The sequence below is a fragment of the Pongo abelii genome, chromosome 12, assembly GCF_028885655.2.
Source record: "Pongo abelii isolate AG06213 chromosome 12, NHGRI_mPonAbe1-v2.0_pri, whole genome shotgun sequence".
NCBI lineage: Eukaryota > Metazoa > Chordata > Mammalia > Primates > Hominidae > Pongo > Pongo abelii.
This window is the reverse complement of record NC_071997.2, coordinates 29,140,479-29,166,539: the sequence shown is the minus strand read 5'-3', so window position 1 is coordinate 29,166,539 and position 26,061 is coordinate 29,140,479. Positions and strand designations below refer to the sequence as shown.

At 39.7% G+C, this 26,061-nt stretch overlaps 1 protein-coding gene across 9 annotated transcripts in view; it reads left to right on the top strand.

The window, feature by feature from the left end:
* Nucleotides 1-26,061, top strand: part of AFF3 (ALF transcription elongation factor 3) — a 616,655-nt gene that overhangs the window by 292,568 nt on the left and 298,026 nt on the right. For all 9 annotated transcript variants that reach the window (XM_063713526.1, XM_063713522.1, XM_063713523.1 and 6 more), the window contains one exon: nt 23,951-23,998. In XM_063713526.1, coding sequence (XP_063569596.1) covers nt 23,951-23,998 — 48 coding nt within the window. The remainder of the gene's footprint in view (nt 1-23,950; nt 23,999-26,061) is intronic.

The window sequence follows — 26,061 nt, the reverse complement described above, 5'->3', positions numbered from 1 at the left end:
CTCCCAAGTAGCTGGGGCTACAGGCGCCCGCCACCACCCCTGGCTAGTTTTTTTTGTATTTTTAGTAGAGATGGGGTTTCACCATGTTAGCCAGGATGGTCTCAATCTCCTGACCTCGTGATCTGCCCGCCTCGGCCTCCCAAAGTGCTGGGATTACAGGCGTGAGCACCATGCCCAGCTGCTAATTTTTGTATTTTTAGTAGAGACAGGATTTCACCATGTTGACCAGGCTGGTCTAGAACTCCTGACCTCAGGTGATCCTCCTGCCTCAGCCTCCCAAAGTGCTGAGATTTCAGGTGTAAGCCACTGTGCCCAGCCGCAATTAAATATTTTAATATAAAAAATTGTTAATAAATTTAAAAAGTTAAAAGTGCAAGGACAACACTTTGAGGAACGGAGAGTGTGGTTTCTATATGGAAAATACCTGACTAACCCAAGAATCACATTTTTGAGAGAATATATGCATTTCTTAGTAAAGAAGAACCATTGAAATAACTTATTTAAGTTATCCTTTTTTGCGGGGGGGCAACCATGAGCTTTATTGGCTGAAAGTTCTAGGAGCCTGGTCTGCTGGGACTGGGTGTTCCTGGCTGATCACCCCCAGGCCTAAGCTTCCGGTTTCGTCCTGCCCTTCTGTAGCATGTTGTGGGTTACAACCAACTGATCAAAGATGATTTTTCCTGGTGCTTGCTCAGAATTTTGCAACTTCTTCTCTTGTTCAAACAAAGGCTTTGAAAATATTCTGTACCAAGAGTACTTTTTTAAAAAATTGAGCTTTCATGTGATGAAAAATGAAGAGAAGAAAATGTGTTGAAGTAGACAGAAAATGAACACATAGAAAACAAAAATTAGGAATAAACAAATGCATTTCTAGATGATGGTGGATAATCATCGAAATCCTCTAGGATTAGGTATTGGCTTGGGATCTGGTTAGTTAGCATATTCATAAATCAGGGTTTCGCAAACCTGGTTGTAATATAAGAATTTCCTAGGGAGCTGGTTAAAAATGTAAAATCTTGGATCCCACCCCAGGGATTCTGACTCAGTAGGTCTGGAGTGGGCCCAGCAATTGGTAATTTTAACAGCAGTTCTAAATGCTTGTGCCGCCGGTGGTTCCCGGACCACTCTCAAAAGAAAAAGAAATTCTATACTAAAAAGGATGTGGTTCTAGAAGGCAGGGTACAGAGTGGCATGTCTGCAGATAGCTCCAGCTATTCTGAAGAGTAGTGCACCAGAGTGCTGAGGATAACTCACAGGAAAATCTTGAAAGACTGAGTGGGCAGCAAGGAGAAACACTAGCTTTGATGTGGGCAAGTGTAAAATAATTCTATTAGAGGAAAGCCATCCAAACTCAATTTAGCACTGTGCTTATGACAGGAGAAGCAGAGCTGCTTTATTTTGGCAGTTCTTCCAAAATGTGATTTAACCCAGCCATATTCATAGAGAATAAAGTTCCACGTTAATAAAGCAGGTGTATCAGTCAGCTATTACTGAAGATCAAACCACCCCAAAATTCTGGGGCTTAGAACAACATTTGTTGTCTTTTATATTTAACTTCTAAGTTCAGGAGTACAAGTGCAGGTTTGTTCCACAGGCAAACTTGTGTCATGGGGGTTTGTTGTACAGATTATTTCATCACCCAGGTATTAAGCCTGTACCCTTTAGTTATTTTTCTTGATCCTCTCCCTCCTCCCACCCTCCACCCTCCAAATGTCCCCAGTGACTGTTTTTCCCTCTATGTGTCCATGTGCTCTCATCCCACTTATAAGTGAGAACATGTGGTATTTGGTTTTCTGTTCCTGTGTTAGTTTGCTAAGGATAATGGCCTCCAGTCCTATCCATGTCCCTGCAAAGAACATGATCTCGTTCTTTATTGTGGCTGCATTTTTTTTCTTAAGACAAGGTCTCACTCTGTTGCCCGGGCTGGAGTGCAGTGGTGAGATCATGGCTCACTGCAGCCTCGACCTCCTGGGCTTAGGCAGTCCTCCCACCTCAGTCCCCGGAGTAGCTAGAATTACAGGTGCATGCCACCATGCCCAGCTAATTTTTTTTTTTTTTTTTTTTTTTTGGTCGAAACAGGGTTTCGCCACGTTGCTCAGGCTGGTCTCGAACTCCTGGGCTCAAGCAATCCGCCCCCCTCAGCCTCCCAAAGTGCTGGGATTACAGGCATGAGCCACCATGCCCTGCCAAAACAGCAATTATTTATTCACTTTGCTTCCGTTGTGGGCCTGCCAGCCCAGGCTGGAACTGGTTGGGCCCAGCTCCATGTCGAAGGTTGAATTCAGATCTGATCTGCAAGTCAGTCCTCCTTCAACCATATGCTACCTGGGGCATGTCCTTTTCATGATGATGGTGGGAGTTCAGGCTGGTGAGCCCTGCTGAGCAAGCACATTTTAAGCCTCAGCTGCTGTCATGTCCAGTTCATCCCACTGGTCAAAGCAAGTTAGTTGACCAACCAAACTCAAGGGGTAGGGGGGGATATTCCATCCACAGTGGGAGGAGGAGGGGAGTGAACTATTCTCTGAACAGGAATCCAGTATAATGTAGTAAACCAGCTATTTTTCTTTAGTTTATGTCAGGGGAAAAAAGTCATTAATGAGATCTTGAATTCCATGGGTTTAAGGTCAATTTGAGGAGAAGGACTTCCCTAACTTAAAGGTAGTCAAGGAAAAATGTGACAATGGAGACACAAAGTACTTTGGAAGAATATAAAAGAGAATGATTAATTATTTTTAGGACCAAGGTTGAATTGAGTAGGGTTGAAGGATGAGTGGGATCCTTCACCATCAGACACAGGAAGTTGATCTGCTGCAAGCTGGGATTTGTGTGTGTATGAGCTCAAATGTTACATTCCTATATCTTAATGTTTATTACACCTAAAAAGCACAACATATATTCACTTTATTTTTCTAATGAACTCTTGACAGAATGACTTGGAAAAACCTCTCAGTTCTTGGACGTAAAGCAAATACAGTGAAATAAACAGCCCTGTAGTTAAACATCTGAGAATGCAATGATTGTGTTAAACATTTTCTAAAAACTAAATCATACAGAATCATTTGATAATCAGCATAATTATTTTAGGATTAAAAATTATTCAGTCTTATAAACAAACTGTGACAATTGATCACAATTAATGCAAATAAGTAGGGTGCAGGATTATGTTCTGATTCTCTCTGTTGTGCCTGTAAATGAGTGGCACAATTATAGGAACAGTTTGCAAATGAGCTCTCAAACATAGATACCAATTATGATTATTTATTTATTTAGAGTGAAAGATGATCAGTTTCACAGTTGTTTCTCTGTGAGAAAATAAATATTCATTTGAGCAATCTTCTTGAAACTTATGTACCTATGCAAATAGTTTAGTAAAAAGTGAAGATAAAAATTAGAACACTATTTGTCTCTGTGGTTCTTTCTAGGAAAGGACTGAGGAACTTCATGAGTAGTACTCTATAAAAGCAGAACTCATTCATTTCTAACAGTAATTTCAATGCCAGAGGAAGGGAGAAAGTTTAATAGTTCTCTCCTATATGCCCCATGTCAGCCGAGTCATCATTTTAGACAGTTTTCTAAAATCCTACCTTTCTTCCAAACTGACTATCTCCAAAATCCTTTGAGAGATATGAATAACATTGACATACTTATATATAATTTAATACCCAAATAATCAGAAGTCTCATGTTCCTGGGTTTAAATGGGGTCTCTGGAGTTCAACATTTTCTGAAATGCTTGGCCATCCACTTAAGAAAGGATTAGGTGCCAGAAGGTTTTTTGTAAGCTGATGGTTTGAAACTTAAAACGTAATTTATCTAAGAAATAATGGTATGAATAGTAGTTATTTAGTTCCAGAATAGTCCATAAGAATCAATTTATCTCACTCTCAAGCTAAACTAATACTAATGTAATGCTTCAATGTTATCTGTACTCTTTTTAAAACTTTTGCCCCTGTTTTGTTCCTTTTTTTTGGAGGCATAATTATGTGTAATAAAATTCACCAATTTTAAATGGACAATTCAATGAATTTGATAACTTCAGTATCTGGATGATCTCACTATTGGCATCTGTTGTCTCTCCCCATGTGAGTTCGTATTTTCCTGGTTCTTTGTATGCCTAGTAATCTTGGATTATATCTTGGACGTTTTGAATATTGTGTAATAAAATTCTGGTTCTTGTTTAAATCATATTGTTAACATCTTATATTAGTATTGTATATTTATTACAACAAAGGAACAAATATTGATACATTATTATTAACTAAAGTCAATATTTTATTCAGATTTGCTTAGTTTTTACCTAATGTCTTTCTTATTCTAGAATTTCATCTAGGATACCACACATTTCGTTGTCATATCTTCTTAGACTTCTATAGACTGTGACAGTTTTTCAGACTTCCCTTATTTTTGATGACCTTGAGTTTTAAGGAATATTGGTCTGACATTTATAGACTACCCCTCAATTTGGGTTTGTGTGATGTTTTTCTTATGTTTAGACTGGGATTATGAGTTTTAGGGAGGAAGACCACGTAGGCAAAGTGCCAGTCTAATCATATCATATCAGGTCTACATACTATCAGTATGACTTAGCACAGTTGACATTGACCTTAATCACTTGGCAGAGGCAGTGTTTACCAGGTTTCTCCACTCCAGAATTATCCTTTTTCCCTCCTTCCATGCTATACTCTTTGGAAAGAAGTCACTATTGGCAGCTCAGACTTAAGGACTGGGGAGTTACACTCCACCTTCTTGAGGCCAGAGTAGCTACGTAAATTATTTTAATTCTTATGCACAAGATATTTATCCTATCCTATTTATTTATTTGGGCATTCATTTATATCAATATGGGATCATGAAAATTTTTTTAATACTTCACCTTATAATCCAATGCTACTTTGTTTAATTCTTTTCTTGTTCTAGCTTTAGCCATTAGAAGTTCTTTCTATTGGCTATCTGTCCTTTTGACATACTCCATCAAGGTATTTTTTTTGCTCTCATTTTATTGAGGTGATGGTCTTCTTAGTGAGCTCTAAGAGTTGTAAAGTCTGGTTACAAACCTTCTGCCAAATATATGTTTTGCAAATATTTTCTTCCAGACTGTGTATTCTGTTAATTTTTTTGTAACAGCTTTATAAGACATAACTCACACATCATACCATTCGCTAATTCAAAGTGTACAATTCAGTGTTTTTACTGTATTCAGACTTATGCAACCATCACCACAATCAATTTTCAAACATTTCCATCACACCCAAAAGAAACCCTTTACCCTTTATCTCTTCATTTTTTTACAGTTTTTTGAAGAGGAAGTTTTTAATTTTAATGATTTTTTTGTAGTTTGTGTTTTTGTGTCTTATTTAGGAAATATTTTCGTAACCCCAAAATCATTAAGATTTTCACCCATGTTTACTCTTCTAGAAATTTTGTATTTTGGCTCTTATATTTAGGTCTGAGATCCAGTTTGAGATGATTTAATTATGTGCTATGGGGCAAGGTTCAAGGTTCATCTATTTGCATATGGATAGCCAGTTGTTCTAGAACCATTTTTTAAAACATTACCTTTTCCTCACTGAGTTACCTTTTGACAAATCATTTTCATCAAAAATAAATGGATCATTATATGCAGATCTATTTCTTAACCTTCATTTCAAGTTTTTGATAATATTGCAAAATGCCTTTCATATTTCCAGTTATAATACTCTAAACCTTAGCATCTTTGTTTTCAAGACTTCCTGATGAGTGGAGAAGAGGCCAAGCTCTACCTACAGCCAAGGATTGCAAAAATAAAATGCCACTCTAGACCAGGGATTTACCAAGCACCCCAAATTAGAGAACAGAAGGCAGAAGTGATGGGAGGTTGTGAGCTGTAATTAATAACTATGTGTTTAGTGGATTTGTTTACATGGATTTTTCTGTAATAAATTTGTCACTTCACAACTGCTTATCACACTGATTTATTTTACTCACATGGTTGTTTATTCGCTTTGTTTTATTTATAACTTTTGGCTGCATGAGATTTAAAGGGTTGCTAAAGACAGACAAGATTGCTAATCAGTGAAGAGATAAGATCATTAGGCAAAAGCAACAGACAGAGGAATGCCAAGTGAAAGTTTTGGTAAAGTGTTTCATAAGACCAAATAAAGTTCTGCAGTGAGACCATTGCATGAGGCCATGCGCATGAATAACGCTCATCTATTCCTTCTTTTTTTTTTTCACTATTGATAGTGTTACATTTATAACTTCATTTATATCTCTACATTTAGAGAACTTAAGTGTTTGGCAGATATTCCTACTGCCTGACTTCCCTCAGGTCCGTTCTAAACTAATCATCACCTTTAAATATTATTTGTAATTTTGAAAAGTCTTCTTACGATCCAGATACAAAAGAAACTTTAGCATTTAAAATGCATGCACCAGACACTGATCATTTGATGTAATATTTTTATATGTGAATTAATACTGCTATCAGTAATCACGTATTGAGTTCCTACTGTATCCACAAGCTACTAATGTGAAGCTAGTAAGTTGAATGAAACTACTTTTTTAATTCATTTGAAACACCAAGGATTTCCATTATAAATTTGTAATTCTCTGGGCCTTCATAAATTTTGTAATTTAAAAAATTACAATGTTTTGCAGAGATGGGATCTTGCTATGTTGCCCACGTGGTCTCAATCTTGGCCTCAAACCGTCCTTCCACTTCAGCCTCCCAAAGCGTTGGGTTTACAGATATGAGCCACCGCATCTGGCCAAATTTTGTAATTTTTACCAAACATTGGTATTGGCTTATGAGTTTTGAACAATGAAGCAACCCATGGACTTCAGATTACTTTTGTGTCTCACATATTGAAATATTTATCACAAACTCTTCACTCAATTTGCTGAATACACGTCTCTGCAGTGCTGGCCAGACAGTCTTAGGTGCAATTGGCCTATCCTCAGATAAATGCTGGAAAGTTTACTCAGACAGAAACCCTGCTGCTGTAATTGCAATAATTACTTACCTGGAGGTAGGTGCTTTTTGTTATGCAGTAGGGCATATCATCTGTTGAAGACCGTGTAGCTGATGGTTTTGTAAAGGTCATTTTGAAAGTCAGGCTGAACTTTTGGGTCTCTGGCCTATTGTGGGGAGCAGGTAAATTTTTCTGATCTTAATCTTCTAAAACTATGCTGATGGTGTTAACTCACTCAGTTTCTTCCATTTGCTCCTGGTTTTCCCAACTCTTTGACTCTCTGTCTTCTGCCTCTGCAGTAATTTTTCTTTAGACATCTAATTCTGTTGTTTAGAGCAAGCTTGTCCAACCCATGGCCTACAGGCTGCATGCGACCCAGGGCAGCTTTGAATGCAGCCCAACACAAATTTGTAAACTTTCTTAAAATCTTATGAGATATTTTTGTGATTTTTATTTTTTTTTGTAGCTCATCCGCTATCGTTAGTGTTAATGTATTTTATGTGTGGCCCAAGACAATTCTTATTCCAATGTGGCCCAGGGAAGCCAAAAGATTGGACACCACTGGTTTAGAGTTTAGTTTAAAACACTTCTCCAAGATTCTCTTTTTGATGAGACAAGGGAACTAATTCTACTCTCAAATATATATTGCTCATTTTTTAACCTTGAGAAGTCAACACAAACATCTGAACGCTGAATTGTTGCGTATAATAGCAGTTAAGAGCACAGACGTGGCTCACACAATTGTTTGGACTGTGGCTCTGCCACATGTTACCTGTATGACCTTGAGGAAATTTCGCATCTAGAAAATGTGGATAATAACAGCATCAACTTTATAAATTTGTGGTGATTAAATGATATAATGACTATAAAGCACTTAGCAGAGTGCCTGGAAAATTACGATACTCGATGAGATTAGCAATTATTACTGAGACAGTGAGATCAGGATGGAGAAATCAATAAACCTAAAACAAGATGTGCTCAACAATTTATATAGAGTCATCTGCACATTCCTTTTTCTTGAACAGGTGACTTTTAATCTTCCTTACTATCTTATTTCTACTTCGGAAAGGGTGAAACAAAAATTATGCTCCAGGTATAATTCAAGTAACTGTAAACACCAAGGAATTCAACGGAAAGAAAAGGTACTCAAATGGGAAAAAGAAACATGTTTTAGAAACCATTGGGTTGAAGTAGAAATTGCAAGCAGGGCGATTATTTTTTTAACCTGCTGTAGGGCCATATGGTTGCTGAATGTGTTGATGCTGGTTTTAAGATTCTTGAGTATTTTAAACTTGACATGTTATTTTTTTAATGATTTCAAACATCATTTCTTTCAGAGCCTTTTCCCAATGTTGCTGTAATATTGAGCAGATGGCTCAGAAGCATTTCCATTTGCATTTTGCAATACTGCCATGTTATTTGCAAAATTTCTTTTCAAAAACCTGTGATGTTTTTTTCTCTACCTTTTCAAAATGGCTGCGATAAAGCTATCAATAGGTTCTTCCAAGAGTCTTGGGGATGTGGTAGAAATTGAGATTGCATATTGCTTCTTCATTTGAAATTTACGTTGTTGTATTTTTGTCTTTTACACCTATTATGATTAATATAGTCTCTCATCTTAGGACTTCCATCCAAAGGACTAAAAGTCCTCATTATACCTTGTGATATGAGGGAAGTTTCATGCTGAAAGGAATCGTAATGATCAGACCAGCCTTTTTACGTCACACTATTTACTTTGTTTGCAAGTACTTGTCACTATCTAAAATTGTTGTGTTTGTTTTTTGCCTGCTCCCCCGTAGAATGTGCAAGCTCCCTGAGAGGTAGGCCCTACGGGTTTTGCTCGCTATGGTATCCCTGGTACTGGCACAGCATTGGTGCCCAGCAGTTATCTGTGAATGAATGAATGAGCACATGAATTTATTAATCAGTGACTTTCTAGAAACTAGAATTCTTGCACAAGCAGATTATGAGCTCCCTGGACATCATTTCTCTATCTAGTCTTTTGACTTTTCTTTTACTCAGGCATGTTTTCAGGAGGGTTTTTCCGGGAGTGTTCTCCTGATAGTCTTCATTTCCTTGGGTTTTTTGTTTTGCTTTGTTTTTCTAAAAACCGACTGTGTGGATATTAAATAGACAGTCTCTCAGGAGGTTTTTTTCTCTTCTTTGGGGGCACAGTGGGATTAGTGCCAACATGAAAGCATTTTCTTGCTTAACAGATTGAAAGCAGGAAGCAGGAGAGGCTGTATTGATCAGAGCTGACTCTAGGACTTTCCTTTTAAAGGCACATGATCATGAAAAATAAGCCCCCCAATCTCTCTATTAAGATTCTTTTATTTTTTTCTTTTTAAATGAGGACTGCTGGGGTGCCTGCTTGGCTCAGAGGGCGGTTAATGTAGCAGGCCACACAGTGGCTGACTGCTGGGTTACCGGTTCATATGTGTTAGAGTTTACCCTTGATCATTGCTGTCCTGCCCATGACCTGCATTAAAGGTCTCTGTGACTTCAGGCTAGGACTAGTCTTAGAGTTGTTCTGTCTTAGGCCTGTACCGATGGGGGGAAAAAAACGTTAATATTGAAGGTTACATTATGCTATATCTAGAAAAGGACCATTGGCTCTAATTATTGTGAAGTGTTGGCAGGTTGTCAATGGAGTAACAAATTGTATCTATCAGCTCAGAGGTACAGTGGGAGGTGAAGACATACTTTTATTGCTACAATTATGTGTCTAGAAAGCATTTTAGGCTTCACCGAGTGGGTCTTTATAGATATTAGAGTTTCTGTGAAAGGGGGAAGAAGCTTCTTCTCTGCTGAATGAAAACTTTGATTTTTCTAAAGCCAGAATTACAAAAGGATCTAAAAAGTGAGAGTCTTTGTATTATGGGTTTATGTTTCCTACCTCTGAGCCTCAATTTTGCCACTGGCAAGCCCATGAGAAGCCTCAAACAGTGCTTGGAGTATGAGACAAAGTGCTATAGAAGGCAAACTCCAGCCCAGAGGCCGAAAGGGAAAATGTAAAATTTTTTCTCCACTGGCCTTCACAATACACAATATATTTTTAATAAAACATCAATGCAGGGAAGACTTGAGAAACCAGAAAGAGAACATAAAAGCCATTAGCTAGAGTTTAATTGTTACTAACACAGTTGGATGAGTCAAGCCCAGCAAAGTTACAGAATGTCATGGACTCCCAGTATTTGCTACCTCACTTTGGAAAATCTTGCCTGTCTTGTAAGAAGCATTATTTATGATGTATTTTCTAAGGCAAGGCTCTGCCTGATAGGGTTAAATGTCTAATAAATGCTGCCTAAATGTAGTATTTTCCTCAATAATGAGCTTAACCCTTTGTTTGCTGCAACCTGTAGCTGTGTGAACCCTTCTCTCTGAGCAAATGAATCTTAATTATCATTATAAACAGTTCTTCTCATTATGTTTTTATGGATGGCATCTTTTATAGCTTGCTAATTATAAGCATACAGAACTGAATGCTTGAAGTTAAATAACATAAACAGGGTTGTAATAGATTTTCATGTTGAATACTTTATTGATTTATCATTAATTATAATCTCTCAAATCCCTACCCAGTTAATCCATTTAATTTGTTAGCTACTATAATGACTTTTATTTCATAATTTTAGATTGGTACTTTTAGAATAAATAATCTTTGTATTCTCTGTATGGATTTTCTTAACAAAGAAGTCGTAGACTTACTACTACACTAACCCAGAAAATACAGAAATTTACCATTCAACATTTTATTAATAAAATTGTTGGAAATGACCAGAATTATAGTCTTAAAGTTAGAATCTTACATTTTAGAAGTGTAGGTTAATAAGTAACTTCCACTCAGTCATTTAACTTCCGATTGAACATGAAATCAATCATACTTACTTTCTTTGTAGATTATTCTAACTGTGAAAAAGAACTTTTGGGAAGCTGGAATCGTCCCTGGACTTTCCCCCATTAGTTCAAACTCCTGTGTCTGGAATGACCCAGAATGAGTGTGAACCCTGTCCCATAAATAACAATGTCCTTTAAAAACATGGGGCGTTCAGCGTGGTCCATTTGATTCTCCTTCCCGTGACACTTTCTTCAGCCGTTCCTCAAATGCTGAGACCCTTCGTCGGTCTTGCCATTCTCCCTAGACTCTGGAGCTTTCAGCTTAGCGACAAAGGTAAACATTAAACACACAATTATGACTCAGAGTAATGAAGTTCTCATAGTGGAAGGAAAAAAATACTACAGGTTTATAAGTAGGAAGAGGGGAGGAGGCTAACAGCCTGGGGCTTATACTGTGTTTTGGTTGTCAGATAGCATGCTTATTTAACAGACAGATTACAAGCATAAAGCCCCATCCCACAGTCCCATACCCTTACCCTGGTCTAACTTTTCCCCATAACATTCCATAGTCTACTATACTGTATAATTTATTTATTATTTTACTGCCTCATCTCATTACCATATAAACTCCATGAAGAGAGGAATTTTTGTCTGTCTGATTCACTTATGAATCCCTAGCATATAGGACATGCCGGACACATAGTAAGCACAATAAAGTATTTGTTGAACAATACTCCTTAGGCATGGCTGTTCAATTAGCTACCAGTCCGTCCAGCTATATGAGCAACCAATTCCTCATTTCCTTCTACCCACTGGGAAATCAATCTTGCAGAAATCTAAACACATTATATTTAAAAACCAGAGGAGAATGGTAGAGATAACATCATCTGGTTCTTGTGAACTCTTGCTGCCTCCTAGTAATCATTGCTTTCTTTTCTAAATATGAAAATACTTTCTATGTAATTCTAAAATAAAATAATCGTATTTATATACTGATCAGCTGTTGTGTAGTAGGCACCTTGTAAATGCTTTATATGTGTTGCCTCATTTGTAGCCCTCACATTTGGTAGGTACTGTTACTGTCTCGGTTCTACAAATGAAAAACGTATGGTCTAGAGAAATCAGATGACGCCTCCACCGCGGGGACACATGTAACTAATGGCAGAATTGGGTTTGCAAAGGTCCATGTTCCTGCCTACTGTGCCACACAGCGTCTGGTGATTTTGGGGACCCAGCAACAAATTAGTCTGCAATTTGAGGATCCTATCTTAGGGAAGAGCTAGGACGTTTGCTTTTTCCGGCTGTGGTTTCTTTTAGAGAGTTGTTCTGTGACTGTATCTGCCAGTCCCTCCAGTGCTGTTTTCCCTGGAGCTGCCATGTAAAGTGGTTAAAACATTCTCTTACTATTGCCATCTAACTGGGGTGAGTCCTCTCTTAATTTGTTCTGCTTGTAACTTTGAGGATGGTTTATGGTGTGCAGGCAGAAGTGAAGTAGAAGTAGAATCATGCTTTTCTCTGTCATCCATTGATTTTGTACCATTTCACACTACACCATTTACCTAAGCAGTAGCCAGCCTTTTCTTACATTCACTCTTTAGACTACCTTGCAGATTTTCCAAGTCCCCCAGTTGGTTGCATGTTACATTAAATAGTCTGTATCATTTACTCCTTTACTACTGCTAGGTTTCCGAGTGTCCTCTTTTTTTAGCCTAATGAAAGTAGTTTCTAAAAACCATCTACTTTCCCAGTGCTAGAAATCAAGTCCATAATTAAGCATATTATTCCTTAGCATGATTATGTTGGAGAGGAGATTTGAGAGATACTGAATGATTTTTTTATTTTGTTTTTCTGTAAGCCTTTAAGTCATGGCGTTAGATAGAAAATAACCATGACAATTTTTCATTTACACTTATTGACTTAATTTGACTGCTGTTATGGGTGTTTATCACAAAATGATCATTTTTTTGTTAGATTGTTCCAACATCATCTTGGATGTCTTTTAGTTGGATTACAAGCCTTTTTAATTAATTTATTTTATATTCAGTAAACACAAACTTTTCTCCATTGGAAAGATAAATTCTTGGTGCAGAAATTTGCCTTATGATCAATTCTATACTCTAATATTCTCTTGAGAGAAGCCAAAGGTTGTGAAGCCAAAAAGTGGCCTAAGCACATGGTTTTCTTTGCAGCTTTTCCCTCTACTTGGAGGATCTCACACATGGTGTTAGGTGGCGTTGAAGCAGGAATGTCTGCATTCTGTCCAAATAGAATCGTGCCAGAATAATCTCAGCATATTTTACATGTGATGTCTTTTTTTATATTTTTATTTTATTTATTTATTTTATTTTTATTTTTATTTTTTTGAGGCAGAGTCTGGCTCTGTCACTCAAGCTGGAGTGCAGTGGCATGACCTTGGCTCACAGTAACCTCTGCCTCCCAAGTTCAAGCGATTCTCCCACCTCAGCCTCCCAAGTAGCTGGGATTACCGGCACACACCACCATGCCCCGCTAATTTTAGTAGAGACAGGGTCTAGAACTCCTGACCTCAGGTGATCCCCCCACGTCGGCCTCCCAAAGTGCTAGGATTACAGGCATGAGCCACCGCACCCGGCCTCTGATGTCTATTTCTTATTGACCCTTTTGTTTTGTACAACTGTTTTTTCTCCCTTTGGATTACAATACCATGGAATTTTATAATACTAATGTGGGCGTCAAGATACAGAGAGATTGTCTTCACCTTGGGTCCCACCCAGAGGCTTTGGAATGAGGATAGAAAGCAGTTCTGAAGCTCCCTTCCCTTCTGAGTTGCTGAGCAGGATCACCCGGGGCTAACTTTATCTGGTGATGTTTTACGTGAAAATTCAGTGGTCAGCAGTCACTGCTGAGACGTTCTGAAGCCAGCTCTGAAAAAGGAGAGGGGACACATGTGAGGATTAATATCTGAGTTCAGCCCCAGATACCCCAAGTTCTACAAGCAGAAGGACTCACTCTGCCTTTTACGGGGACACAGACCTTGTTTTTCAAGGATCTGAACATTTTATGGGAGTAGAAGGGAAAAGATAAAATAGATTGCCGCTATAATAGCTCTTTTCATATCCTGCAAATATCTTCCAAGACTAACAGTAAAGCAACACCAGTAGAATAAAGAATGAAAATGCACCCACCTCAGCCTCCCAAAGTGCTGGGATTACAGGCATGAACCAAAAGTCAGGAATTCGAAACCAGCCTGGCCAACATGGTGAAACCCTGTTTCTCCTGAAAATACAAAAATTAGCTGGGCGTGGTGGCAGGTGCCTGTAATCCCAGCTACTCTGGAGGCTGAGGCGGGAGAATTGCTGGAACCCAGGAGGCGGAGGTTGCAGTGAGCCAAGATAGCGCCATTGCACTCCAGCCTGGCCAATGAGCGAAACTCTGTCTCAAAAAGAATGAAAATGCTATAAATATTCATAAGTTTAAAAAAAGAAAAAATCTTTAAATAGGGTGTTGTAGGTAGATCAATTTAAAAATATAAAACTTGGAGTACTGAAAAATTCCTCAGCAGCCAACAAAAAAAAAGTGCCAGTTTCTCACTCATGTTTTCCAGTGCTACCTGCTCCCACCTCTCAGATAAGCCTTCTCTCCTGTGCTCTGGCTGATTTTAGCTGGATTTATTTATTCAGCATTTATTTCTAGCATATTGCCTCAGAGAGCATACATAGAAATGGCTGGTGTTGAGTATGCAGAATGAGCTCTGTTCTGAGGGTCGGGAAGAGCTGAGACCCCGTGGGGAAGGTCAGATGATAATGGAGAGAAAGATCCATAAAGAATGTGACATAGCAAGGGTGATTTGTGAGTCTGCTCTTTTAGCAAAATGCTTAAATAAAATTAATAGAATGTGCCAAATAGAATATCGTCAAATACGCAGCAGCACTTTTGCCATTTACAGAGGTCATTTCCATTCATGGCTAAAAGGGAATTGATTATCCATCTTACTGTGGGACACAAATTAGAGTGGTGCTAAGTAGGATCTTTAAATGGTTAGTTTCTTCAGCCACATTAGATTACTCTGTTTGTCTTGCAAGCTTTTGTGTTCAGAATTTCATGATTAGAAAACTGACTATAAGTGATAATCAGATGTGTTTTCGTGTACATTTCCTGCCATCCCTTAAAAAAAGAATATTAGATCATATAAATGGAATTGTATAAAGATTCAGGAAAATGTTCGGCCAGGCGCAGTGGCTCATGCCTGTAATCCCAGCACTTTGGGAGGCCAAGGCAGGCAGATCACCTGAGGTCAGGAGTTCGAGACCAAGCTGGCCAACATGGTGAAACCTCGTCTCTACTAAAAATACAAAAATTAACCAGGCATGGTGGTGGGTGCCTATAATCCCAGCTATTCGGGAGGCTGGGGCAGGAGAATCACTTGAACCCGGAAGGTGGAGGTTGCAGTGAGCCAAGATCAGCCCGTTGCACTCCAGCCTGGGCAACAAGAGCCAAACTCCGTCTCAAAAGTAAATAAATAGGCTAGGTACAGTGGCTCACGCCTGTAATCCCAGCACTCTGGGAGGCTGAGGCAGGTGGATCACGAGGTCAGGAGATCGAGACCATCCTGGCTAACACGGTGAAACCCCGTCTCTACTAAAAATACAAAAAATTAACTGAGCGTGGTGGCGGGCACCTGTAGTCCCAGCTACTTGGGAGGCTGAGGCAGGAGAATGGTGTGAACCCAGGAGGTGGAGCTTGCAGTGAGCCGAGATCACACCACTTAACTCCAGCCTAGGCAACAGAGCAAGACTCTGTCTCAAAATAAGAAATTAATTAATTAATTAATTTAATTTAATTAAAATAAAGATTCAGGAAAATGTTCAAGAGGAAATGGTACATTTGCAAAATCTCACTGAAGTTTGCCTGTAATGTGAAGATTAAATGACTTCAGCATTCTCACTCCTTCCTGAACCTGTGTGATCTTCTTCTTGGTAAAATTAATGACTGTAGGGTTTTATGTGAAAGAACACAGAAATCTTAAAGTATTCTTATCAATGTCAAGTTGCAAGTGGGAAGCCCTGTAACATGGTTTCTTCACCCAATGTTGACAGAGCAGCGTGGAAGACAACCCCAGTAGACAGTACTGAGGCACTTTTTTGAGACATGACCCCATGGATAAGCACTCAATATCAATTAGTCATCAGGATATGAAATCACTGTCTCTGCTTCTCATCTCCCATCTCTTCATGCCATCAATAGGTTCTTGACATCGTCAGCACACTGACAGACCACTTAACTTTCTGAAAACCAAATATGCTTTTAGCTACACGCTCTGATTCAGATCGCTAATTTCTGTTCATAAAAATAATAACATAATTGAAACACCTTGTCCTATTGCTAAATATCTGACAGAAAATTATTAGCTCTTTAACAATATTGTCTGCTAATAGAAGACTGATACTTACTCTCTAATTTACAGGTACCAATGTGGGAATTAGGGAAGTCAAATGACTTGCTAATGGCTTCTGTACTTAATGGATATAAGCCTAATTTTAATGAAGTAAATAAATGTTGATGTTCTAAGAATTTAGAACATTGGAGGTTTGCTGCTGTTGTAGTAGTTTTTGGATAAAGCAAAGACATTTCTTTGTAATGTAGATAACCGGCGTTATTCTTATAAAGTTTAGGACTTTCATTTTGTAAATAGTCTTTTTTTTTTTTTTTAGTGTATTGGCCATTAATTTATTCATTCAACAAATATAATCAAATGCTGCTCTGTTGTACTGAGTTCTCTGCTAGGAACTGGTCAGAAACACGTAAATGAGAGGCAGCACATCCACTGGAAAATCTACCAGTACAAGCAAATGGTACCCATGAACATTTTCTCATGTTCTTCTTTTCAGTGCAGTGTAAAATGTTTTAATACAGTAAAATCATTGTAAAAAGTAAGCCAGCCATGCTGGCTCATGCCTGTAATCCCAGCACTTTGGGAGGCCGAGGTGGACAGATCACCTGAGGTCAGGAATTTGAGACCAGCCTGGCCAACATGGTGAAACATCATCTCTACTAAAAATACAAAAATTAGGGTGTGGTGATGCATGCCTGTAATCCCAACTGCTCAGGAGGCTGAGGCAGGAGAATCACTTGAACCTGGGAGGCAGAGGTTGCAGTGAGCTGAGATGGCGCTACTGTGCTCTAGCCTTGGAGACAGAGCAAGACTCTGTCTCAAAAAAAAAAAAAAAAAAAGAAAAAATAGTTCTCATATTGGTGGGGAATGGGGAGAAATTACGCATTGGTTACAGGGTTTTACTTTGAAACAGTGGAAATATTTCAGAACCAAATAGAGGTGATTGTGGTTTACAACATTGTGAATGTACTAAAAGCCCCTGAATTGTTTACTTTAAAATAGTAGATTTTATGTTACTTGAATTTTGCCTCAATAATTTTTTTAAAATTAATGTAGTTTGTGGTTTGCTCCTCTTCGTATCCTGATTTGGCTTTATATCATATACTAGAATTGGGAGGTATCTGAGAAGTCTAGCTCAGTCCCTTTCAGGTCTTTTTTTGTATCTTTCAGTAAAACTCAGAAGTTTTTTATTTTCCTTTTTTTTGTTTGGTCTTTTTGGTTGTTGTTGTTCTTGTTTTTGAGATGGAGTTTCACTGTGTCATCCAGGCTGGAGTGCAGTGGTGCACTCTTGGCTCACTGCAACCTCCACCTCCCAGGTTCAAGCGATTCTCCTGCCTCAGCCTCCAGAGTAGCTGAGACTACAGACACCATCACGCCTGGCTAACTCTGAAGTTTTAAAAACAGATCTCAAACATTTCTTGTTGCGGTTATCCTTATTTATTTTTCTTAAATTATGGATGGGATTTTTAAATATTTTTAAATTGTTTACTGCTACACAGAAGAGCTATTGAGATTTGACTGTTTAGTTTATATTCAACTAATATAATTATTAACTTGATTTAAAAATAACAGTGAGTTTCAGTTTTTCTGGATTTATGATAAACACTCTGTAAGCTGATATAAATACAGTTGACTTATTTTCCCTTGATGATACAATACATTAAAAGGACTCTAAAATTGAGTATTGAAGCTGAGCTTTTGTATCCTTTGTCTGTTAGGAAAAATAGGGATGGATTAAATACTTCTAACTATAATAATTATATTTCTCTTCCTTTTTCCTAGCATATCTCATTTTGATGCTCTGTTAAAGCCCTGGCTGTTTGTGTATTTTTCCTCTACATTTTCCTCATCTACATATATAGATGATGGTGGAGACAGGAGGATCAGAGGAGGCTCAGAGGCAGCTGGGCTTCTAGCTTGGGGATTGGGAGCAGAGTGAAGCCCCTGACAGGGGATGGTACAGGTTAGGTGTGAGACAGGCTGAATTTGGGAGAGAACTAGCTGTCTGCCTCTGTTCACAGGTGGCCCTATCGTTAAAGATAAGGCAGGAGACGTAGTTGTAGGGATGGGCTTCCCATGGAATTATGATGGTCCCTGCATTTGAGCTCAGATTCTCACCAATGGTTTTGTGGTATTGGCAGCATACCTAACTTTTTGTATGTCAGGTTTTTGATAAATCAAGAATAGATTGATTTAAAAATATTTCTGCAGGAGTGTTTAAGAGTGTACATGGGATACGCAATTTCTAAATGCTTGAGGGTCTTTTGAGTGCTTGAAGATAAACAAAGGCATTGTGACTTGAAAGTACTAGTATTTTAGAATGCAAGTTCCGCCTGAAATGTGTGTGATAAAGAGTTAAACTGTTTTCAAAAATGAGGACTTGTGCAGCCCATCTCTGCAATGAAATACCATTTCCCACTGATTTGATCACACTCTTTTTCCTTAAGCCCTGCTTCTCCCCATATTCTGTGCTTGGCATGGTAATTAGGGACTTCCACCATCAGGGATGAGATGCTCCTGGCTATTCCCCGAGCTACACTTACCCACAGCATAGTTCTGTACATTTCTTGGCAGTGTGTGGCATGTATATTTAAATGGTAGGATTTAGGGAAATCACATGCTAGACAGTGCTATAGAGGAGGAGAATCAGCTGGGGTTGCTAGCTCTTAATTGAAGTTTAGTTGGAGGTTCAATGAGGTGAGACTGTTATGACAGATTTCAAAATGTAATGATAGGAAAATGAGGTAGGTTCATCAAAGTTGGAGTAAATACGGAGCAACAGCTCAGCAACTCAGCATGAAACAACAGCTACAAACCCTCAAAAAATACAGAGTAATTAAAATGTGCATTGTGCAGCCCTCCTTCTCAGTGGGTACCTTTCCAAGGAAAGCAATAACTTTATTGTGAAAAATATAAACACGAATTTGGAGATGTAAATTACATGCATATTTTAATCTTGTTCATAAACATGGAAAGTTTTTAAAATGTAAATATAATCAAAGTAAGCACACGACTGCAGCTGAAACCAGGTTTGAGAAAGACCTCAAGAAGGTAAACGTCCCCCAGATCCCCCAACCCCAACCCTACCTATCTACCTACGCTTTCTGTATATTTGGAAAAGATAAGGTGGAATTCCATCCTCCTACTTCTAAGGACACAAACCCTTACCCCTTATTTTTTAATGTCACAGAAGGGATAGTAGATTTGACTTTTTCTCTCTACTTCCCCTCTCCTCTCTTCCCCCTTTGGTCTACACGTGTGGTGTTGGAGATTAGCTAGTGAGAGGCAATGATCAAGCGTTGAGTAATTTGCCACGTGGAAAGGAGGAGGAAATTTACCACAATACTATCTGCATTCTTTTATTTTCATACTGTGAGCATGCAAGTTACCTCAGCATGAGCCAACTCTAGGGACTGAGCTGCGGGAGACAGCATGAGATAGTAGAGAACTCAATGAGCTTGTGTTGAAATGTGAGTGGATTCTGCCTCAACTGTACCTTGCTGCCAGAATGATTTTTGGACAGAGCCCTTCACTTCTCTGAGCCACGGCATCTCCATCTGTTAAAGTCATTGACTTGGGCTGAAAGGAGCTCCAAAGTTCTTTCCCATTCAGATTTTCTACAATACTGTGGCCCATGGATTCACTCCAATCTAAATGGGGTCCTGGAGATTCAAACCAATGTGGTACTCTTCTTGAGTCCCCAGAACATTTCTCAGTGTTCTGAAAAGACTCAAGAGGTTCCTCTGCCAAAGACTGTCCATGCTGTAATTTAAGGCCAGGACTTCCTGAGACTGTTGTTAGAAGTCCCTCATCCTGGCCTCACTTCTGCCGCCTCCTTAGCTTTACAAAGGGCCTTCCTAGTAGGGAATGACCTGATGTCTGTCCAGACCCTCAAGGCTTCTGGTTGGAGCTGCCTTAGAGATGACTTAGTGTAAAGATCCTACATCTATGTCTCCAGTGATGAGAGAAGTATCTAATAGGGCATCTATCCTGCATTTCTCTCTCAGTGCATTTCCTTATCAGAGTAGAATAGTTGAAATGTATAGGATTATAAGGGAGACAGTTATAAAAGCAACCTGTCATTTATATAAACTACATCAAAGGAAGTTAAAGTGTGGTATTCAGGGAAGCTTAGCTTTAAGGAATCAAACCTGAAGTTTAATTTTAAGAGTATTTTTAGTATGCTGTTATATCTGGGTGATTCCACCAGGAGGACCTGAGGTCAAGTTTTTCTTGATTAATTGTTTTGTGGTAGAAAACAGAAAGCACATTGAGAATTCAGCATTTGCCCTGCCAGCATGTTACGCAGTAGGAAATGGTTGGGACTTAGAAGTAGGATAAGAGACATGATTAATGATATTCTTTAGGTTTGACAGTACATTTTCTAATTCAGACCACTCATTCCCACCATGAACACCAAAGGAAATCCTTCCAAGTGACCATCAAGCCCCCTGGCCCGACTGAGACTCTCCTGTATAACCTTTGTGATGGTCGCCTCAGGCTTCCCTGGAAAAGGATCAGGTTCCAAAAGAGCTCTCTGATCCAGTTTTATCAGAGTGTCAGAATGGTGACGTTTCCAGAGCAGTCCCGGGGTAAGGAATTGGGAATGGGAGTGAAAGCTTGTAATAAGTGTGTGGCCAACTGAAGCTTTTGGGAGAACACAAGGAAGGATGAGTATAGGAAAGGATGTGAAGTATTAGTGAAAGCATTGGTGTCATGATATTGAACACTATTTTTCTTGGCTTATAAGGATAGATATGCATGTTGTCTTCATGCACTACTAGTAGCAGTGGCTGTACCTTGCACATTTTGTTGTTGATCTTTTAATGATGAGACTAGAATGAAGCAAAAAGATAACATTCTTGTTTTAATGAAAATTCACCAAATAATCCACAAGAAAATAAACCTCACCTAAAAGTTCCCAGATGATTGTATCAAAGACCTATACAAAAGAGCTAAAACTGTCTGTAAAACTCTTGAAAGAAAACAGACATAAAGGGAAATTTTCATGGCTTGAATTTAGCAATGGTTTCTTAGACATGATACTCAAAAGCTCAAACAGCAGAAGAAAAAACGGGTAAATTGGACTTCATCAAAATTAAAGTTTTGTGCATCCATGAACACTACCAAGAGCGTGAAAAAACAACCCATAGAATGGAACAAAATATTTGTAAATCATATACCTGCTAAGGGTCTTCTGATATCCAGAATATACAAAGAACTCCTATAACAAAACAATAAAAAGACAACCCAATTACAACATGGGCAAAGTACTTGAATAAACATTTCTCCAAAGAAGATAAACAAATGTTCAGTAAACACAAGATACTCAGCATCATTAGTCATTAAGAAAATGCAGATCTGGTGGCTCACGCCTGTAATCCCAGCACTTTGGGAGGCCGAGGCGGGCAGATCACAAGGTCAGGAGTTCAAGACCAGCCTGGCTAACATAGTGAAACCCCAACTCTACTAAAAATACAAAAATTAGCCGGGCATGGTGGCACATGCCTGTAGTTTCAGCTACTCGGGAGACTGAGGCCAGAGAATCACTTGAACCTGGGAGGCAGAGGTTGCTATGAGCCAAGATCGCGCCACTGCACTCCAGCCTGGGTGACAGAGCGAGGCTCTGTCTCAAAAAAAAAGAAAGAAAGAAAAAAAAGAAAATGCAGATCAAAGCCACAATGAGACATCATTTCTTATCCACTAGGATAGCTATTATAAAGTAGAATAAAATAGCAAGTATTGGTGAAAATGTGGAGAAATCAGAACCCTCATACATTGATGGTGGGAATGTAAAATGGTACAGCCACTGTGGAAAACAATTTAACACTTCCTCAAAAAGTTAAAACAGGCCAGGCACGGTGGCTCATGCCTCCCAGCACTTTGGGAGGCCGAGGCGAGGGGATCACCTGAAGTCAGGAGTTTGAGACCAGCCTGGCCAAGATGGTGAAACCCCATCTCTACTAAAAATACAAAAATTAGCTGGGCATGGTATGGGAGCCTGTAATCCCAGCTACTCGAGAGGCTGAGGCAGAAGAATTGCCTGAACCCAGGAGGTAGAGGTTGCAGTGATCCAAGGTCACGCCGTTGCACTCCAGCCTGGGCAACAAGAGCGAAACTCGGTCTCAAAAAAAAAAAAGTTAAAACAGAGATTACCATATGGTAACTCTGTGTGGCCTTGGGCAAGTTGTGTAAACTTTCTGGGCCTCAGGTGGGAGACTTGGATAAATCCCCTAATTCTGGGTAGGAGAAGGTCTCGATCATGTGTGGGACCTTTTCAAGCCTCACATATCTTCCTTCAGCCTGGCGCCTTACTCGAGTGAAGGGTAGAGTGTTTCAAAGGAAATGCTCTACCCCAGGACAAGGAATGAGCTGGCAGACACAGGGCATGGAGAGTGTGTGGCACAGTCACTGGTAGAGCCTTCGTAATATTTTTTAAAGTCCTAATGCTGATTCTGATGAGCCTCATGCCCCTCAGAACTGCAGGAAGTAAACTCATTCATTTATTCATACACCTACCACCAGCCAATAGTTATTGGGTGTGCCCCATGCTGTGTGGAGCACGGTGCTGGAAGACAGGGAGCCCTGGAATCCAGGGAGCTGATGTTTTAGAGGGAGGAGATATTACTGGAGACTTCACTATTGAATTGCAGTCATGGTGAGGGCTCTGAAGAAGTGGAGGCTGCTGGGGGCAAGCACTCTAGGGTCAGGGTGGCTGCTCGGAGGAAGCTGTGGATAAGTTGCCGTTCGAAGGATGACTTAACTAGGAATTAACTAGGAAATTAATTCCTAGGAATTAATTAATTCCTAGGAATTAATTTAGGAAATTAACTTGAAAAACCAGGAAAGGTGCAGATAGCATTCCTGGTAGAGAGAGAACAGTGAGGAGGAAGGGAGGGTGGCCTTGGAGAAGAGACTGTGGAGAAAAGCCTCATTCCAGGATGTCACAGTGACATCTACTCTCAGGTTGACATCCTTGAATTGTAGGACCAAGAGAAGTGATCTCCCTGAGACCACAGGTAGGCACTTTCACCAGCGTCCACTGCTTTTGTGTCCCCACAAACCCACATCCTGCACTCTTGGCTGTGTAGCCAGCAGGACCCACGCAGTATCTCTGGAACTTAAAATGCTCTCCAGAGTCGGCTGTGACCTGAAGCCACTGCACCTCGGAGCATCTGCACAGCACAGGGCAGCGTGAGTGACAGAACAAGTGACTCGAGCGTGACGCCCCACATGCCAGTCCAACATCCAGAGGATGTTTCTTTTTTTGGTCTTTCAGTTTTCTGCCTATCAAACCAGTAAACCAAGGCTCTGAGGATGGTGGAACTACCAGACTTTTACTTAAGCCGTAGCAAGCATTGTGGTACTTGGTAGGCCCACGGCATGTATTTGGTGGATAAATTGGATCCATTGTTGTAGCGGAGGCCACAGTTTCCGCATGTTAATGGCACCCAAGGTGGATGGAGCTCATACCTGCAGGTCACGTTCTGTATCCCTAGGAGCCCCTCCCCCCACCCCCCGCCTAAAGTGGGGTGGTTGGAGGGGCCACAGTTGAGCCTCTGGGGTGCGTGTGTGGTGCTCAAGCCAGAGAAGGGGGAGCAGCAGCCACAATGGGAGCCGGCTGTTAGGGAAAGGAGCCTGTCTGCCAGTCCCAGGTCAGGCATCCCCTCAACCTGTAACTCGCTGAATTTTTTTGTTGGGGGGGGGGGGGCACTAATTTTGGAACCTTGCATGTCTTCTGTGTGGTCATCAATCTATTCCATCAGGCTTAATTTTTTTTTCTTTGCTTTCAGGAGAGTAGATCTGGAGAAACCAACAGCTGTGTTGAAGAAATAATCCGGGTAAGATTATTCTTTAAACAGTCTTATCAATCTGTGGGACATAGACTCTAAATAGAAAGGAAACCTGCGGCTCCATGGTAAAGGAGCCCATAGTGTGTTGTTTGACATTTACCTTTTCTGAGAGTAGTCACATAAGTTTTTGAAACAACACTTCTGTTAGCAATCTAGGAGCTGCACCCCCTCTGGGCACCTCTGCACAGGCTGAGGTGACACCCTATTAAAGTGATCAGCTGGAAGACAGAAGAACAGAATTTAGATGAAAAATACGCTGGTGCGCACATGTGGATGCCCCATTTATCACCTTGCTATTTAAAAGCATCCTTTAATAGTCTGTACTTTTTTTGAGTCAGGCAGGGGTTGCCTGGTTATTTTTCCTGTAAACTTAATTGGAATCAGAAGCACTTGACAAAGAGGTAATATTCAGGATCTGGAACTGTTATTTCTCTATTGTTTCACATGTTATTTTCCCTGTCACCCTCTGTGAGCCCGTCCTTTTCATCACCATTGTGTCTAGTGTGAGTTCCCTCCCTGAACCAGTTTCGTGCCCAGATTGACTTAGGTTGGGCTGTTCCACCACATCAGTGTTTTCCCAAATATTCAGACATATAATCAGGATGTCGTCATCAACCCATATTTTTTCTTCACTCATATTTTTTCAGGGGAGTTGCCTAATAATTTATAGTTCTCAAAAAGCTGATACTACACTGGGCAAAACACCAAGACAAATTAGGCCAGATGGTATGAATTTTACTGTAAAAAAAAAACACTTTATTTTAATTTAATATCGTCCTTTCTTTTGGACATCCTACACACTTTTTTTTTGAATTGCTAGTGAATTACAGTAATATAATTACTTGGGTTAAAATTTTACATTAACAATGATTTTAAAAAGCGAGATGTTTTTCTTTCTGGAAAGCATTATTTCATAAATAAATCTAAGTCTCAAGTTGACCAGAATAACTAATTGAGGTGTGATTTGTTGAATTCATAATGATTTTTTTTCTGGCAGAGGTTTATAGAGAAAGCAATTGTCAAAACAGGCAGCTTCATTTCTGGTATTTAAGTATATGTTAAATAAAATGCATAGTATATTTTATATCTATATTGTCTCTATTCTGGGGCTTTGTTTCCAATTAAAGAACAATCAACATAAGATGCTGATATAACTTTTCCCTATTTTTCTCTTTCAACATACTTTCATGTTTGCAGTTCACATATTCCATTTTTAAGCAACCTTCCTTTGATTGGTTATGGTGTTTATGTCCGCAACACACACCAATCCCCTCTTTGGTTTCCCTAAGTAGAAAAATCCTACCTTCTTATTCTCTCTTGGCCCTTCTGAGGATGTGGAAGAAATCCATCCTTTGACCTTCCTATTCTGTTCTCCATACAAGGCTTGAAGTTTGAATAAAGACTTGACTAATTCACACACCAAAAGGACAGAGTTTAGCTAAAGCAAAATTCAATTTGAATAAAACTGAGTGTGACAATCAAGAGCTCATTCAGCTTTATAGTTATTGTTTTCTAAAGAGAGCTGATGAGAGCCTCATGCCCCCTCGCCCCAGTCCTCCCCTCCCTCCCACCACCAGTGCTGCACCTGTGCCACAACCCTCTTCGGATGAGGCCTGAAACAAAGGGAGAACATGGACCCACCGGATCGCAGATTTGTGTCCATATGCAAGGCTGAAGTCTGCATGTGTGTGCAAGAGGGCAGTGGAGATGGTGTCTGGATTAGGAGGCAGTTGAGCTCCAAATTCCACTCTTCCTAACCCATGAGCAGCAGTCAGGAGGGGAGGTGGGATGGACGAGGAGGAAAGAGAGATGATGGTGGCACTAGTTGAGCCTGGAGCTTTTTACTCTCTCTCCCTACTTGTCAGCCTAAGGTGTTAGTAGTAGTAGTTGGTATTTGGGGAGCTCCTAGGGGATCGCGTTAGTGTTCCCAGTGTTTCCTGGAATGACTTTCTGTCTATGCCTGCATCACTGACATTAGTCATGCTCCTAGGGGATCGCGTTAGTGTTCCCAGTGTTTCCTGGAATGGCTTTCTGTCTATGCCTGCATCACT